Source organism: Hippocampus bargibanti, linkage group LG05 (assembly GCF_051943395.1).
Source record: "Hippocampus bargibanti isolate YZ-2025 linkage group LG05, ASM5194339v1, whole genome shotgun sequence".
NCBI lineage: Eukaryota > Metazoa > Chordata > Actinopteri > Syngnathiformes > Syngnathidae > Hippocampus > Hippocampus bargibanti.
Window position 1 is genome coordinate 29770645 of NC_142738.1, and position 19705 is coordinate 29790349.

The window sequence follows — 19705 nt, forward strand, 5'->3', positions numbered from 1 at the left end:
TTCAAATACACACATACTCACACATGCAAATATACACACATCACCCATATGTACACATACACACACACATAGATACACATACAAATACACGCACACATTTAGAAATACTCACACATGAAAACATACACACACACACAATGTACACACACATACATACTCACACATGCAAATATACACACGCACACGTATGTACACATACACACATGCATGTACACATACAAGAACATACAAATACACACACATTTTTACAAATACATACTCACACATGTAAATATACATACACACACACATAATGTACACACACATACAAATACACATTCAAATACACACATACATGCATACTCACACATGCAAATATACACACACACGTATGTACACGTACACACACATGCATGTACACATACAAATACACACATTTTTACAAATGCCTACTGAACATGCAAATATACATACACACAATGTACACACACATACAAATACACATTCAATTACACACATGCAATTATACACACGCACACGTATGTACACATACACACACATACAAATATACACACACACATACAAATATACACACACAGATTATTACAAATACATACTCCCACATGCAAATATACATACACGTTCAAATACACATACAAATACACAAATAAACGCACCCATACAAATACACACTCACACATGCGAATATACACACACACGTATGTACACGTACACACACATGCATGTACACATACAAATACACACACATTTTTACAAATGCATACTGAACATGCAAATATACATACACACACACACAATGTATACACACATACAAATACACACTCAATTACACACATACATACATACACACACATGCAATTATACACACGCACACGTATGTACACATACACACACATGCATGTACACATACAAATATACACACACACATACAAATATACACACACAGATTATTACAAATACATACTCCCACATGCAAATATACATACACGTTCAAATACACATACAAATACACAAATAAACGCACCCATACAAATACACACTCACACATGCGAATATACACACACACGTATGTACACGTACACACACATGCATGTACACATACAAATACACACACATTTTTACAAATGCATACTGAACATGCAAATATACATACACACACACACAATGTATACACACATACAAATACACACTCAATTACACACATACATACATACACACACATGCAATTATACACACGCACACGTATGTACACATACACACACATGCATGTACACATACAAATATACACACACACATACAAATATACACACACAGATTATTACAAATACATACTCCCACATGCAAATATACATACACGTTCAAATACACAAATAAACGCACCCATACAAATACACACTCACACATGCGAATATACACACACACGTATGTACACGTACACACACATGCATGTACACATACAAATACACACATTTTTACAAATGCCTACTGAACATGCAAATATACATACACACACACACACACACAATGTATAAACACATACAAATACACACTCAATTACACACATACATACATACACACACATGCAATTATACACACGCACACGTATGTACACATACACACACATGCATGTACACATACAAATATACACACACACATACAAATATACACACACAGATTATTACAAATACATACTCCCACATGCAAATATACATACACGTTCAAATACACATACAAATACACAAATAAACGCACCCATACAAATACACACTCACACATGCGAATATACACGCACACGTATGTACACGTACACACACATGCATGTACACATACAAATACACACACATTTTTACAAATGCATACTGAACATGCAAATATACATACACACACACACACAATGTATACACACATACAAATACACACTCAATTACACACATACATACATACACACACATGCAATTATACACACGCACACGTATGTACACATACACACACATACAAATATACACACACACATACAAATATACACACACAGATTATTACAAATACATACTCCCACATGCAAATATACATACACGTTCAAATACACATACAAATACACAAATAAACGCACCCATACAAATACACACTCACACATGCGAATATACACACGTATGTACACGTACACACACATGCATGTACACATACAAATACACACACATTTTTACAAATGCATACTGAACATGCAAATATACATACACACACACACAATGTATACACACATACAAATACACACTCAATTACACACATACATACATACACACACATGCAATTATACACACGCACACGTATGTACACATACACACACATGCATGTACACATACAAATATACACACACACATACAAATATACACACACAGATTATTACAAATACATACTCACACATGCAAATATACATACACGTTCAAATACATATACAAATACACAAATAAACGCACCCATACAAATACACACTCACACATGCGAATATACACACGCACATATGTACACATACATATATTCATGTAGACATACAAATGCACACACAAATAGACATATACACTAGTAAACACTAGACATACACTACATACACTATATACACTAGACATTTCACGAGTAAACGCATGATGTGTTAGCGGACACCAGGGCAGACAACTCTGAAAAGTTGCCTGCCCGGCCGTAAAGTTGCCTGCCCCATTTTTCACAACTTGAAACACAATAATAAATAATAATAATAATAAAAAAACATTGTTGCATAGTATAAAGGATTTTTCTCTTTCTAAGTGCCTTTCAAAACTTTCAAGTACCCTTTACAGTCACGGTATACGAACGTTTGTTTGGCAATTTGCATACTAGGCACGGCAGCCAATCCGAAGCCTGTTTCGTGCTTCGGACTATACCGTGACTGTAAAGTGTACTTGAGAGTTTTGAAAGGCGTGTAGAAAGAGGAGTACACATAGCTTGTAGCTGGGCTGAGATGTTTTGAAAGTTGTACGCCCGATTTTGTACGACTGTATACACACACACATACAAATACACACTCACACATGCGAATATACACACACGCACACAAATAATAATAATAATAATAATTTTTAAAAAATCATTTCTAAGCGCCTTTAAAAATTCTCAAGGTCACTTTACAGTCACAGGATAAAGTTTGTCTGCGGGTGAGCAGCGGCAGCCACACGCGCCAGCGTTCACTCAACCCCGAAGAACAAATACGCATACATACAAATACACACTCGCGTACACACACGTACATACGGGTGTGACGGATGCATCATGCCAAATGACAAGACGCTGTACTTCCGCATTTGGTCACCAGAGGGCGCCAAATAAATAAACATGAGGAGTTGAGATAAAAAGAAGCAAGAGGCGCACGCACGCACGCACACAAGCACACACGCACGCACTCGACTGTTGGGATCAACATTTATTTCCGGATACAATTTAGCGTCTTTGCGCGCAAGCTTTGGCCCGAAAGACGTCAAGAAAAAAAACTAAGTCATGTGACATCTTTCCGCTCTCCACGTTTTGGTTGACTGTTATTGATGTTGCATAAGAAGGCGGCAAGTTTGTGAATGGTCGCTGAGGAACGTGGCGGGAAAAACAATAACGTTTGTGCAAATGAAGGCTTTTTATGACAAAAGTTTGCATTTTGGTCTCGTTGAAGGAAAGATTCAGGCGGGAAAACATTGGAAGAAAAAAAACAACACGTCCCAAAAACAAAACAAAACAAAAAAAAAAAACAATTGAAATGTTTTCAAGATGGAGGACGTTTTCAAGATGGCCGCCAAAGTGCCACAACAAGGCCCCCACTCGCACGGGAATAATTTAAAAATGCAAAACAGTCCAAATAAATACACGCAATATGGGGGAGGCGGGGGGGGCGGGGTTTGTTCAGTCGTCCCACTCATCGTCGTCCTCAAAGTCTTCGTCCTCGTCATCGTCATCCTCGTCATCTGGAAGCAAGCGACACTTGTTGTTTTTTAATAATAACAATAATCCATTTCTAAGCGCCTTTCAAAACTCTCAAGGTCACTTTACAGTCACAGGATCAGTTTTTCTGTGGGTGAGCAGCGGCAGCCACATGCGTCAGCATTCACTCAACTTGAAAATGGATAGAAATCTATAATAGCTAGCTAGCTAACAGCTAGCCAGCTAGCTAATATGTTTCCTTGACTCAAATAGCCAGCTAGCCTGCTAGATAGCTAATAGATGGGAAGACAGCTAGATAGATAGCTAATAGATAGCCAGCTAGATAGTTAATATAGATAGCCGGATAGCTAATAGATAGCAAGCTAGATAGCCAGCCAGCTAGATAGCTAATAGATAGCTATCTAACCAGATGGCTAATAGATAGCTAGCCGGATAGCTAATAGCTAGATAGCCAATAGCTCGCTAGCTAATAGCTAGCCAGCTAGCTAGCGAGCTAATAGATACCTAGCCAGATTATTTTTTTTACTTCCGGGTTGAGTAAACGCTGGCGCGTGTGGCTGCCACTGCTCACCCGCAAAAAAAATATCCTGTGACTGTAAAGTGTCCTTGACAGTTTTGAAAGGCGCTTATAAATGAAATGTATTTATTGAAAAGTCGAAGGGAAAAGATTATAATAGATAGCTAGCCAGATAGCTAATAGCTAGATAGCCAATAGCCATCTCGCTAATAGCTAGCCAGATAGCTAATAACTTGATAGCCCATAGCCATCTTGCTAATAGCTATCCAGCTAAATAGCTAATAGGTAGCTAGCTAGATAGCTAATAGATAGCTAGCTAGCTTTTCATGCGCAAGATTTTCCAACATGGCCGCCAAGGCGCCCGCCCGACTTACCCGAAGAGTGGATGGCTTTGCTCCTCTTCTGCATGACTTCCATGAGGGCGCCCACGATGCCGGCGGTGGGCCCCGGCGCGGGCGGGGCGGGCTCCTGATGATCCGACGACACCTGCGGACGGACGCCCGTTAGCCGCGTTCAGGCGCCGACGTCATCGCGTGCGGCCGCCTCCTACCGTCTTGAGCTGGATGCCCTGTCGAATCTGGTCCAGGAGGGCGTCCCGCCCCACGCCGCCGAGGGGGGGCTCCCTGTGGTTCTGCTCCACCTTCTTCAGGTGGGCGCCGCCCCGAATCTGCTCCAGGAGTGCCGAACGGGGAGCACCGTCTGCTTCCGGCGGGGGAGGGGGGCCCGGTGGGGGAGGCGGGGCGGGGGAGACCGGGGACTGGTGAGCCGGCGGAGGGGGAGGAGGGGGCGGGACTTGCAGGGAAGCGTTGGAGGGAAGCGGCGTCTGAGTTTGGAGGTGTGGAGGCCCCCCCCTGGTGGGCGGAGGGGGAGGTGCACCCAAAGCTCCTGGCCTGATCGTCGCTGGCGGGGGACGGGGGGCCGAGGAAGGGGGTCGAGACGGGGGTGGAGGAGGCGGGGGAGGAGGCCCGCGACCTCCTCGGGAAGGCGGGGGAGGCTGAGGCGGGGCGGAGGTGCCGTGCGGGGGCGGGGGAGGCGGGGGGCCGCCCCGAGTGGGGGGCGGAGGGGGCGCTGTGCAAAAAAACAGAAAGCACTCCGGTCACACTTCCCACGCAAAACATTTGTTGACATCATCACTTGAGCTATTTTGCTATCTATTTGCTATATACAAGCTAGCTGGCTATCTATTAGTTATTTATTAGCTAGCTAATCTCGCTGTCTAGCTGGCTACATTGCTACATATTTATTTGATATCTATTTGCTAACTAGCTATCTCGCTGGCTACCTAGCTGGCTATCTATAGGTATTAGCTAGCTGGCTACCTCTCTAGCTGGCTATTGGTTATTTATTAGCTAGCTAATCTCGCTATCCAGCTGGCTATCTAGCTGGATACATTGCTACATATTTATTTGATATCTATTTGCTAGCTGGCTACCTAACTGGCTATCTATAGGTATTAGCTAGCTGGCTACCTCGCTAGCTGGCTATCTATTAGTTATTTATTAGCTAGCTAATCTCGCTGGCTACATTGCTACATATTTATTTGATATCTATTTGCGAACTAGCTATCTCGCTGGCTACCTAGCTGGCTATCTATAGGTATTAGCTAGCTGGCTACCTCTCTAGCTGGCTATTGGTTATTTATTAGCTAGCTAATCTCGCTATCCAGCTGGCTATCTAGTTGGATACATTGCTACATATTTATTTGATATCTATTTGCTAACTAGCTATCTCGCTGGCTACCTAGCAGGCTATCTATTTGCTATCTAAAGGTATTAGCTAGGTGGCTACCTCTCTAGCTGGCTATCTATTAGTTATTTATTAGCTAGCTAATCTCGCTGGCTACATTGCTACATATTTATTTGATATCTATTTGCTAACTAGCTATCTCGCTGGCTACCTAGCTGGCTATCTATTTGCTATCTAAAGGTATTAGCTAGGTGGCTACCTCTCTAGCTGGCTATCTATTAGTTATTTATTAGCTAGCTAATCTCGCTATCTAGCTGGCTATCTAGCTGGCTACATTGCTACATATTTATTTGATATCTATTTGCTAACTAGCTATCTCGCTGGCTACCTAGCTGGCTATCTATCTGCTATCTACAGGTATTAGCTAGCTGGCTATCTATTAGTTATTTATTAGCTAGCTAATCTCGCTATCTAACTGGCTATCTATTGGTTATTTATTAGCTAGCTAATCTCGCTATCTAGCTGGCTACATTGCTACATATTTAGTTGATATCTATTTGCTAACGAGCGATCTCGCTGGCTATCTAGCTGGCTATCCATTTGCTATCTAAAGGTATTAGCTAGGTGGCTACCTCTCTAGCTGGCTATCTATTAGTTATTTATTAGCTAGCTAATCTCGCTATCTAGCTGGCTATCTAGCTGGCTACATTGCTACATATTTATTTGATATCTATTTGCTAACTAGCTATCTCGCTGGCTACCTATCTGCTATCTACAGGTATTAGCTAGCTGGCTATCTATTAGTTACTTATTAGCTAGCTAATCTCGCTATCTAACTGGCTATCTATTGGTTATTTATTAGCTAGCTAATCTCGCTATCTAGCTGGCTATCTAGCTGGCTACATTGCTACATATTTAGTTGATATCTATTTGCTAACGAGCGATCTCGCTGGCTACCTAGCTGGCTATCCATAGGTATTAGCTAGCTGGCTACCTCTCTAGCTGGCTATCTATTAGTTATTTATTAGCTAGCTAATCTTGCTATCAAGTTGGCTACATTGCTACATATTTATTTGATATCTATCTGCTAACTAGCTATCTCGCTGGCTATCTATAGGTATTAGCTAGCTGGCTATCTATTAGTTATATATTACCTAGCTAATCTTGTTAATCTAGCTGGCTACATTGCTACATATTTAGTTGATATCTATTTGCTAACGAGCGATCTCGCTGGCTACCTCGCTGGCTATCTATAGGTATTAGCTAGCTGGCTACCTCTCTAGCTGGCTATCTATTAGTTATTTATTAGCTAGCTAATCTTGCTATCAAGTTGGCTACATTGCTACATATTTATTTGATATCTATCTGCTAACTAGCTATCTCGCTGGCTACCTAGCTGGCTATCTATTTGCTATCTACAGGTATTAGCTAGCTGGCTATCTATTAGTTATATATTACCTAGCTAATCTTGTTAATCTAGCTGGCTACCTTGCTACATATCTACTTGATATCTATTTACTAACTAGCTCGTTATCAATTAGTTATCTATTAGCCAGAGAGCTAACTTCCGATCTATTTGCGTTATTCCGGGTTGAGTGAACGATGAAATTCATTATTATTATTATTATTATCATCATCATGTCAACAACAATTTGCCCCCCCCCCCCTTCTTACCCTGCCTCCTGAGCTCGTTCTTGACAGCCTCCACCCCCCCTTTCTTCTCGATGAAGTCGTAGATGACCTTAGAGGTTTCTCGGTCCTTCAACTGAGCCTCAGAGATGCCACACATGTCAAAGAGGTTCTTCAGCTCCGGGTCCAAATTGTTCAGCTGCAAAGGGGGGCGGGACGGGAAGTGTTACTCTTGTGATGGTCGTGCCCGGCCACCATTTTTGAGGGATGTTTACATGTGTGAGACAATAGGAGCTTTTTATACGACTGGACCCTCGGCACCATGCCCACCACCTTTTCCAGCGACTCCCCTCAGGCAGGCGCCACGTGCACCAAATCCAGCACACATTTCAACAGCTTCTTCCCCCTATTAGCCTTTATGAATTTCCTCCATATTTCTTGGCCATGTATGCTCAATTCTGTGTATTTATTTAATGAGTGACATTCAGTGTATCAGCTAACTAGCTATCTATTAGCTATCTAAGTGGCTTGCTATCTATCTAGCTATCTATCGATTAACTGCCTATTAGCTAGCTAGCTTTTCTCTCTATTTGAGTTATTCCGGGTGGTTGGCGCTCTATTAGCTATCTACTAGCTGGCTAACTAGCTTTCTGTCTATTGACTTCCGGGTTGAGTGAACGCTGGCGCGTGTGGCTGCCGCTGCTCACCCACAGAAAATCTTCATCCTGTGACTGTAAAGTGACCTTGAGAGTTTTGAAAGCTGCGTCGAAATGAAATGGATTATTATTATTATTATTATTATTGTGTCTTTTTTTAGATTACAATAATAATATGAATACTACTACTACTACTACTACTACTACTACTACTAATAATAATAATAATAATAATAATAATAATAATCCATTTCATTTCTAAGCGCCTTTCAAAACTCTCAAGCTCACTTGACAGTCACAGGCTAAGTTTTTTTGTGGGTGAGCAGCGGCAGCCGCAAGCGCCAGCGTTCACTCAACCCGGAAGTAACTTAAATAGATAGAAAGCTAGCTAGTTATTAGCTCGCTAGCTAGCTAAGAGTCTTCACTTGGAACTGATTTATTTTTTTTACATTGATTATAATGAGAACTGCTGTTTCAGTTTTCGAACAAATCTGATTTGTGTGTGTGTGTGTTACTCACGTCAAAGCCCGTGTTGGGATCCCAGCCCACGTGACCGATGTGCCTGGGGGGGGGCGAAAGGGGACACAAAGGCGATCAGATCAATTTGATCACAATTGCGGCTTGGTTGCCATAACAACGACGAAAACGGAGAAAGCAAGTCGGGGGTGGGCGGAGACTCAATCTTGAGGCAAGTTTGAAAATGACATTAAGCGACACGGTTAGCTGGTCCGGGACCCTGTTTTTCTTTTTGGGGGCGCCGGTTTTAAAGGACAACCGACGCCTCCGGACAAATTGTGTCCATAATTTATAAAATCACTTCAAATGACTTCTACTGAGCGTATGTTACAAACATTCCACCGCATATAGCTATATTTGACGTTTTAAGACTCGCGCTGAATATTCAGGAAGTCTTGTTTTCGAGTTGGTGACGAGTCCTCACCCTACGTCACTGAAGGAACGCCCCTGACCGAGAAAGCGACACACAATGCATTTTGGGTACTTTGTTTGGTGTGAAAACTTCTTGTTGATCCGTATTGAAGGCGAAATTAGAAGGAAAAAACATAAATAGCGCGATGGTGAATTGTGGTGTGTTGCACCAAGACTACTATTTGATACTAGTTGACACAAATTCCCAGCAGACAAATCAGACCATTCCAACGGAGCTTGGGCGCCATCTTGTGCATTTTCTGGGACGCTACATTGGCGCCTCAAAATGACATTTTAAAGTAGTTTTTGGACACTTTAAGTCATTTTTATTGGTGTTTTTCATTTGAATAAAAATATCAGCCTGTGTGCTTTGGGTATTTTAGATGCTATAAAACGTTTTTCTGATGTCAGTTAGGAAGAAAAAAATGGTGTCGGTTGTCCTTTAAAGGACAACCGACACCATTTTTTTCCCACTACTTCACTACTTCAAAATGACCTCAGAAAGTTTCAGTTTCAGAAGGTCCCGCCCCCTTGTTCGTGATGTCACGCCAAGACGTCTTGCCTTGCTCGAGAATCAAAACAATGGCTTCAGATTCGGAGAAGATGCTTTCATGTTACTCATCCAGTTATGAATAGGATTCAAATAGTTCTGAAGTGGAAAGCATACATGTTTGCAATCGATTTCAGAAGTCCTCCCATATCAATTCAAGCCGTCAAGACTCCAATGTAGCGTCCCAGAAAATGCACAAGATGGCGCCCAAGCTCCGTTCGAAATGGGCTGATTTGTCCGCTGGGAATTTGTGTCACCAAAACTACTATTTGATACTAGCTGAGTAGTATCAAATAGTAGTCTTGGTGCAACACACAACGATTCACCATCACGTTATTTATGTGTTTCCTTTTAATTTCGCTATCAACACGGATCAACATGAGGTTTTCAGACCAAACAAAGTGCATTGTGTGTCGCTTTCTCGGTCAGGGGCGTTCCTTCAGTGACGTAGGGTGAGGACTCGTGCCCAACTCAAAAACAAGACTTGCTGAATATTCAGCGCGAGTCTTAAAACGTAAAATATAGCTATATGCGGTGGAATCTTATTAAAATACGCTCAGTAGAAGTCATTTGAAGTGATTTGACAAATTATGGACACAACTTGTCCGGAAGCGTCGGTTGTCCTTTAAGTGTAGGACGGCGAAGACTGACTGGAAGTTACTGGGCGTGCCGATATCGGCCTTGGTCAGCTTCTTCTTCTTGACTTTGCTCTTCTTGTCCTTGCGGCGACTCAGCGCGTTGTTAACGTGGTGCTGCGAGCTGATTGGTCGGACGTTGTTAATCTCCGGATTCTTGATGTCCACCGTGGCAATGTGGAGCGCCGGACCTGCGAGGGGGGCGCCGGCGTTAACTGGGGGGGCAAATCCATGGCGGAGCGAACGAGCGAACGCCAAATTTTTTTGGCCGAGTCGCCACTTGCCCGTCTTTCGTTGTTGCCTTCGCGTCAGCAGCTCGTCGAAGGACACTCGGAAGCGTTTGGCTTCTTCTTCGCTGGCAAAGTTCAAGCCCATCTGGTTGCTCTGAAACACACACATGGAGTGTAAGGTGCAGCCCCAATGAATAGTGTCTTTTCAAACTTTTTCCATTTGTTCAAAAACCGAAACATCACTCTCCATTACAATCGATGTAACAAATTTTAATCCGTTCCAAATCTTTTTTTAAAGGATTTATTAACCATTCAACCCCAATCCGTTTTCCACCATAATCCGCTCCAGAAACCTCTTCAAAAACAAATTAGTTCTAAAACCAAAACAGCACTTTCCATTATAATCAATGTAAAACATTTAATGTGTTCCAAGTCTAGAAAACAACTTTTTAGAGCACTTTTTAACTATTCAACTCCATACTGTTGCTCTGAAACACACACACGAACACACACACGCACACGCACACGCACACACACACACACACACACACACACACACACACACACACACACACACACACACACACACACACACACACACACACACACACACACACACACACACACACACACACACACACACACACACACACAGAGTGTAAGGTGCACCCCCAATCAATAGTGTATTTTCAAACTTTTTCCATATACTGCTTTACCTCAATTTTCCACCATAATCCGCTCCGGAAACCTCTTCAAAAACAAATTTGTTCTAAAACCAAAACAGCACTTTCCATTATAATCAATGTAAAAAATGTAATGTGTTCCAAGTCTAGAAAACAACTTTTTAGAGCACTTTTTAACTATTCAACTCCATACTGTTGCTCTGAAACACACACACACACACACACACACACACACACACACACACACACACACACACACACACACACACACACACACACACACACACACACACACAGAGTGGAAGGTGCACCCCCAATGAATAGTGTCTTTTCAAACTTTTTCCATTTGTTCAAAAACCGAAACATCACTTTCCATTACAATCTATGTAACAAATTTTAATCTGTTCCATGTCTAGAAAACATCTTTTTTTTAAAGGACTTATTAACCATTCAACCCCAATCCGTTTTCCACTATAATCCGCTGCAGAAACCTCTTCAAAAACAAATTTGTTCTAAAACCAAATCAGCACTTTCCATTATAATCAATGTAAAAAATGTAATGTGTTCCAAGTCTAGAAAACGACTTTTTAGAGCACTTTTTCACTATTCAACTCCATACTGTTGCTCTGAAACACACACACACACACGGAGTGGAAGGTGCACCCCCAATCAATAGTGTATTTTCAAACTTTTTCCATATACCGCGATACCTTGGTTTTCCACCATAATCCGCTCCAGAAACCTCTTCCAAAACAGATTTGTTCGAAAACCAAAACAGCACATTCAAATATAATCAATGTAAATAATGTTAATCCATTCCAAGTCTAGAAAACAACTTTTTTAAAACACATTTTAACTATTTTACAGCATAAACTGTAAACAAATGTAATAATAGAGCAGGTCATTTGTAAAATACTATAAAAACAAACGATTATATGTTTTATTTTCACTAATTTGAACATTGGACCATAAAAACATCTCTCTCTCTCTCTCCGTCCGTGACGGGGCGTGTTGGCACCTATCCCAGCTGTCTTTTGGGTAGTAGGCGGGGGACATCCTGTACCAGTTGCTGGCCAATCACAAGCCACACTAACTTTTCAAACCATCCTCTGCTTGCTTTCCAATCAGATTCTTAAGGACCAATGCAAAGAAATTTTTTCCCCAAAATCTTTCTGCGATTGCTTTACCGCCATATTTGGATGATCATTTTTCCACTGACAAAATTATGATTTTTTTTTATTTTATATTCAATTTCTACGATTTGCATGACAAGAGACGAAATCCAACTCACGTCCCCCACAAAGGCGATGAAGTAGGACCTCGCGCAGCTGATGGAGAAGTTGTGGTACAGCTCCTGCTCAAACATGGTTTTCCCTTGCTGCGAGGACGAGGCACGCCGCGTTAGATACCGCCTCACCCCCGAACAGGCTTCAACCGCCGCCTCTCACCTTGATGTCAAAGACGCGGATGAAGTATGAGCGCTGCGGGTTGTCCTTGACCAGGCACGCCACCCCGCAGCATATCTTCAGCCAGCCGCACGCCCGGTCGGCGGCGTACACTTGAACCACCGCCGAACACAATGTCTGCCAAAGACACACCAAGAAATAATAATAATAATAATAATAATTATAATAATAATAATACATTTAATTTAGAAGCGCCTTTCAAAACTCAAGGTCACTTTACAGTCACAGGATAAAGTTTTTCTGTGAGTGAGCAGCGGGAGCCACACGCGCCAGCGTTCACTCAACCCTGAAGTAACTCAAATAGATGGAAAGCAAGCCAGCTAGCTAATGGATAGCAAATAAATAGCTAATAGATAGCCAGATAGCCAACAACTAGCCAGCGAGACAGCTTACAGCCAGTCAGCTAATAGCTAGCTAGCTAGCTAATGGATAGCAACTAAATAACGAATAGATAGCCAGATAACCAACAGCTAGCCAGCTGGACAGCCAGTCAGCGAGTCAGCTAATAGCTGGCTAGCTAATGGATAGCATATAAATAGCGAGTAGATAGCCAGATAGCCAACAGCTAGACAGCTTACAGCCAGCCAGCTAGACAGCTAATAGCTAGCCAGCTAGCTAATGGATAGCTAATAAATACCTAATAGATAGCCAGATAGCCAACAACTAGCCAGCGAGACAGCTTACAGCCAGTCAGCTAATAGCTAGCTAGCTAGCTAATGGATAGCAAATAAATAACGAATAGATAGCCAGATAACCAACAGCTAGCCAGCTGGACAGCCAGTCAGCGAGTCAGCTAATAGCTGGCTAGCTAATGGATAGCATATAAATAGCGAGTAGATAGCCAGATGGCCAACAGCTAGACAGCTTACAGCCAGCCAGCTAGACAGCTAATAGCTAGCCAGCTAGCTAATGGATAGCTAATAAATACCTAATAGATAGCCAGATAGCCAACAACTAGCCAGCAAGACAGCTTACAGCCAGTCAGCTAATAGCTAGCTAGCTAGCTAATGGATAGCAAATAAATAACGAATAGATAGCCAGATAACCAACAGCTAGCCAGCTGGACAGCCAGTCAGCGAGTCAGCTAATAGCTGGCTAGCTAATGGATAGCATATAAATAGCGAGTAGATAGCCAGATGGCCAACAGCTAGACAGCTTACAGCCAGCCAGCTAGACAGCTAATAGCTAGCCAGCTAGCTAATGGATAGCTAATAAATACCTAATAGATAGCCAGATAGCCAACAACTAGCCAGCGAGACAGCTTACAGCCAGTCAGCTAATAGCTAGCTAGCTAGCTAATGGATAGCAAATAAATAACGAATAGATAGCCAGATAACCAACAGCTAGCCAGCTGGACAGCCAGTCAGCGAGTCAGCTAATAGCTGGCTAACTAATGGATAGCATATAAATAGCGAGTAGATAGCCAGATAGCCAACAGCTAGACAGCTTACAGCCAGCCAGCTAGACAGCTAATAGCTAGCCAGCTAGCTAATGGATAGCTAATAAATACCTAATAGATAGCCAGATAGCCAACAGCTAGCCAGCTAGACAGCTTACAGCCAGTCAGCTAGACAGCTAATAGCTAACCAGCTAGCTAATGGATAGCTAATAAATAGCTAATAGATAGCCAGATAGCCAATAGCGAGCCAGCTCGACAGCTTACAGCCAGCCAACCAGACAGCTAATAGCTAGCTAATGGATAGAAAATAGCTAATATATAGCCAGATCGGCAACAACTAGCCAGCTAGACAGCTTACAGCCAGCTAGACAGCTAGCTAATGGATAGCTAATAAATAGCTAATAGATAGCCAGATAGCCAACAACTAGCTAGCTAGACAGTTTACAGACAGCTAGACAGGTAATAGCTAGCCGCTACTGAGTAGCTAGCTAGCTGAATAGAAAGCTAGCTAGCTAACTTGCTAGCTCGATAGATGAGTGTGGAATTTCACTAGTTTGATTTGATATTGAATAAAATGATGTGACGGGACTTTGACACCTGTGATGTAAGGGATTAGCCAGCTCGCTGAATAGAAAGAGAGCTAGCTTGCTTGATCGCTAGCTAGCTCGATAGATGAGCATGTATTTTCACAAGTTAGATTTTTTTTCTGGGCTGAATAAAATGAGGTGACGGGCCAGTTTTGGCCTTCGGGCCTCGACTTTGACACCTGTGATCTAAGGGATTAGCTAGCTAGGTGAATAGAAAGTGAGCTAGCTAACTTGCTACCTCGATAGATGAGCATGGAATTTCACTAGTTTGATTTGCTTAGTTTGATTTGCTTTTGTGGGCTGAATAAAATGAGGTGACGGGCCAGTTTTGGCCTTCGGGCCTCGACTTTGACACCTGTGGTGTAAGAGACTAGCCAGATAGCCGAATAGTAAGAGAGCCAGCTAGCTGGCTAGCTCGATAGATAAGCATGGAATTTCACAAGTTTATTTGTTTTCGCGGGCTGAATCAATTGATGTGGCAGGCCAGATTTGGCCCCGGGGCCTCGACTTGAACACCTGTGATGTAAGGGATTAGCTATATAGCTGAATAGAAAGTGAGCTAGCTAAACTGCTAGCTTGATAGATGAGCATGGAATTTCACAAGTTTAATTTGATTGGGTTGGCCGAATCAAATGATGTTGCGGGCCAGCATTGGCCCCCGGGCCTTAACTTGAACACCTGTGATGTAAGGGATTAGCCAGATAGCTGAATATAAAGTGAGCTAGCTAACCTGCTAGCTTGATAGATGAGCATGGAATTTTAGAGGTTTGATTTGCTTTTGCTGACCGAATCAAATGATATTGCGGGCCAGAATTGGCCCCCGGGCCTTAACTTGAACACCTGTGATGTAAGGGATTAGCCAGCTCGCTGAATATAAAGAGAGCTTGCTAGCTTGCTAGCTCGATAGATGAGCATGGAATTTCACCATTTAATTTGTTTTCGCGGGCCAAATCAAATGATGTGTCGGGCCAGATTTTGCCCCCGGGCCTCGACTTTGATACCAGTGGGCTAAAGAGTGAGACAAGTAATGTCGACGTCACCAAATTCAACTTTGCAACAATGACAGAGTCACGTCATGAGCGCAACTACTGTCCGAATCGCCACTCAAATGTTTTTTATCACGCATAATATTCACACTGACTGCGCATCTTGAAAGCAAAACACACGAGCTAGCAGCTAATTAGCTGCCGTGTGGATTAATTGAAGCAAAAGGCCCAAAAGGCCATTCAATAATCCTCTCAGGTTGGGGATTGTAATAATGCGCAGAAGGTTTAATTCCACTAGTGGCCATTTGGGGGGATGGGCTCGCAAAGTCGGCGGGTGACCAATTCCTTGGCGACACCGTCTCATTTTGAGTGTCACCAAGGTATCATATGTAACAAGCAGTCGTGGTCTGTCAGGGCATGCAAGGCCTTCTCTGCTGGCCTTGCATGCCCTGCTGGCTGTAGATTAATGTGAAGGATATTTTGTCCATGAATTCTTATGAAATAATTCCAAATTGTCTTTCAGCTTCCTTTCATTGCTTTTCCTCAGATCTGTGTTTTTGAATTTAAGCATTGAACCAATCACATGGCTAGCTGGGTGGCTATCTCGCTCGCTATCTAACTAGCTATCCATTAGCTGTCTGATTATCTAGCTAGTTGTCTGGATAGCTATCTATCTATTTGAGTTACTTCTGGGTTGAGTGAACGCTGGCGTGTGTGGCTGCCGCTGCTCACCCACAGAAAACCATCTAACAGTGACTGTTCAGTGACTTTGAGAGTTTTGAAAGGCGCTTATTATTATTATTTATTTTAATTAATTATTTTTTTATATATTTTATATTTTTTATATTTGTTTATATTTTTCATGTTTTAATTTTTAATTTATTTTTTTATTATTTTTATTAATTGTTTTATTATTATTTGTATTTTTTTATTATTATGTGTATTTGTATTTTTTATTATTTGTATGCTGCTTATTATTATTATTATTTGTATGTGTATTATTATTATTATTATTATTATTATTATTATTATTATTATTATCATTTGTGACCAGGGTCCGAAATCGACCTGGACGCCTTCACAATCCATTCTGCAGGCCCTGTAGCATAAAAATAAATGTCGATGAAACTTGCTTTAACCAATCAGAGTTTTCGCAAATTATGATTGGTTATTCACAAGCGCACACTGGCCAGAGCTAGCACATTGTGTCTGTTGCAAATACAGGTAACATCCGACTTACAACCAACTCGACTTACAACCACCCGTACTTACGACCGCGACCTCCAGACCCTATTTTATTTTTTTTAATTCTACGCCTGGCACCGCAACGCGCAAGCAGGCCGCCAACATGTACGACAATTTTGGCCAGCCAACCAGCATCTCACTCTCGCACAGCAATCGACCGTGTGATGGCACCAGAGAAGGGGAGTTTGCGAGTCATTTAGCCTCCGAGTCTCTATTCAACAATGGATTTCGACTTACGACCATTTCGACTTACGACCGGGATGTTACCTGTATATTGTTGTGTTGATTTAATAGCGCTTTTGTCAAGCCACAATGGCTGAAGGAGGACATGATTTGTTTGCAGAAATACTGTTAAAGCCATTTTCAAGACGGACTTTTGAAAGAAAAAAAACATTATTAAGAAAAGTTGGACAGCTTGGAAGCGAGCAAAAAATAGCAAATGTTGCACTTTTATGAGGTTATCATGAATCCATACGTTCATCATAAAAATTCGAACAGTTTAATTTTCTTCAAGTCACAAGTTATTTCCTGGCCAACAGCACCCTCTAGTGCATGTGTCGTAACATCACATTACACTCGCTGATTAATTCAGACGTAGCACTACTGAAGGCCGACAAGTGCACACCCGCCACTGGTGACAAAATACAAGAAGAAAAGAAAACATTACAAATCTGATCAATGGCAGCGCCCGTGAAAGTCGGCCACTATTTGCTGGGACTCGAGACGGGGCCCTGCCACCACAAATAATGAAAAACAATGAGCAAACTACAGGGAATTCAAACAACGGGGAAAACAAACAAACATTATAGTCACGAAAATACAATCTTGGCATACGAACACGCCCGCCACAGTGGCTGGTTAAACAGTGCCACTGGCGGACTGGTTTTCGTCACCCCCTTTCTTTAAGTGCGGATGTGGGTTGTTATCGAATGGAGTACTTTTGCTATTATGGGACCAAAAAAGACCCCACCACAGCCTAGTGTTAAGCTGAAGAGGACACCAAAGAAAATGACGATCGAGCAGAAGAAGGAGATCATCACTAAGGTGTGCGTTTGTGTGACAGTACCAGTACGCAAAGTCGACCATTGCTACGTGTGGCTAAGGGTGTTTCTGTGTTGTCAAAAGCCAGTGGTCCCCAACCTTTTTTGCGCCACGGACCGGTTTAATGTCAGAAAATATTTTCACGGACCGGCGGATAAATACAACAAAATAAAATTACTCATTTTGCTAGCTTACGGTGGGCTAATTTTAGCGGTATGTATCACGTGACCCAGACAAGCGTTTTGACATGTGTCAAGAGTAAGTCATAGACGGATGTAATCTGGTAATTTTTCATTTTATGTAAATTATTAGGATTAACGAATAGAAGCTAGCAGGGGACCATGTGAGTGAGGGTATTATCGCCAAGAAAACACGGCAACTTCACTCGGATATCATCAAGAGGCAACTACACCAACGACCATCACAAAGGTCAATAAAACGACTTTATTATACAGTACGGTTTATTTCTTTAATTACAATCCAATAGCATATTTATTATACATAAAATAAGGTCTATTTTGTGTGGTTTTAAGGCTTATTTAGTAGAAAATTGTTTTATTGGGACCTGGGAATAGATTATTCTCATTCTAATGGTTTCTTGTGGGTAATTAATGTTTGGAAGACGAACTTTTCGCCTTACACACACACTTTCTGGGAAACACTGTATTGTTTTTATTTGATCGAAATAAAACGTTGCACAATCTAGGGAGAGGCACGGGGGGATTAACGGGGGAAGGGGGGGCAAGATTGCAGGCACTATGGCAGCACATTTGAACGTTTCTTGGGCGTCCAAACTCACCGCGCATTTCCTGCCCAGGTAGCCGAACAGGCAGTCGTTCTCCTGGGGGGTCAGAAGCAGGGAGCCCACGTTGGCGACCCGGCGAGGCAGCGGGTGGCTGTTCATGGCACTCTTCAATGCAGAGGCCCCCGCAACAACACACGCGAAAGTAGTGGAAGGACCACCCCAGCCCCTCAAAAAAAATGAAAAAATAAAGGGGTGCTAAAAAAACGAGCAATTTACACGACGTCGTCCATGGGGGCTGCGGACATGGTGGCCTCCATCAACCGGATCATCGCCGCCGATTTGCTGGCAGGCTTGGCTGACTTTCGAGGGCGACCAAGGACCGGGCGTGTCTTCCCGGAAAACCCTTTCTTCACAAAACGATCAAATTCCACTCTTTGGCCTGGAATAACACACAATCGGCTGCGGTTCCTTTCTTTAGAGGAGGAAAGGCGAGAGTTTCATCATTAAAAGTGCACCAGACAGCGGTGATGCGGCCATTCAACATGGCAACGATACGGGCCGTACCACTTGGGGGAATGAACAGAGGGTGTTGTGCGATTTCTTATTCATGTCTCCGGAGGTTCAAGAGCAAATGGTGGACTAAATTAACTCCCAGATCAATACCAAGACGAGTCATAATGACATTTTATTTGAATAAACCCATCTACAAGGAGTTAAACACGTTTTAATTGATTCATTTCATTTTGAGCTAAAAAGTGGGTTAGTC

The 19705-nt window shown here is 42.3% G+C and overlaps 1 protein-coding gene across 2 annotated transcripts; it reads right to left on the reverse strand.

The window, feature by feature from the left end:
* Nucleotides 1-3433: 3433 nt before the first annotated feature.
* On the reverse strand, nucleotides 3434-19510 carry wasla (WASP like actin nucleation promoting factor a). 2 transcript variants are annotated; one of them, XM_088995615.1, is made up of 10 exons: nucleotides 18994-19509; nucleotides 12919-13053; nucleotides 12762-12848; nucleotides 10842-10941; nucleotides 10574-10748; nucleotides 8965-9007; nucleotides 7835-7988; nucleotides 5025-5542; nucleotides 4849-4960; nucleotides 3434-3980 (listed from the first exon to the last, which is right to left on the reverse strand). In XM_088995615.1, the coding sequence occupies exons 1-10, from the start codon at nucleotides 19096-19098 to the stop codon at nucleotides 3919-3921; spliced, it is 1491 nt and encodes a 496-aa protein (XP_088851741.1). In that variant the 5' UTR covers nucleotides 19099-19509; the 3' UTR covers nucleotides 3434-3918. The 2 variants fall into 2 exon arrangements, with proteins under 2 accessions (XP_088851741.1, XP_088851740.1); XM_088995614.1 differs by having other exon boundaries at nucleotides 10574-10941; nucleotides 18994-19510.
* Between the last annotated feature and the right edge of the window lie 195 nt (nucleotides 19511-19705).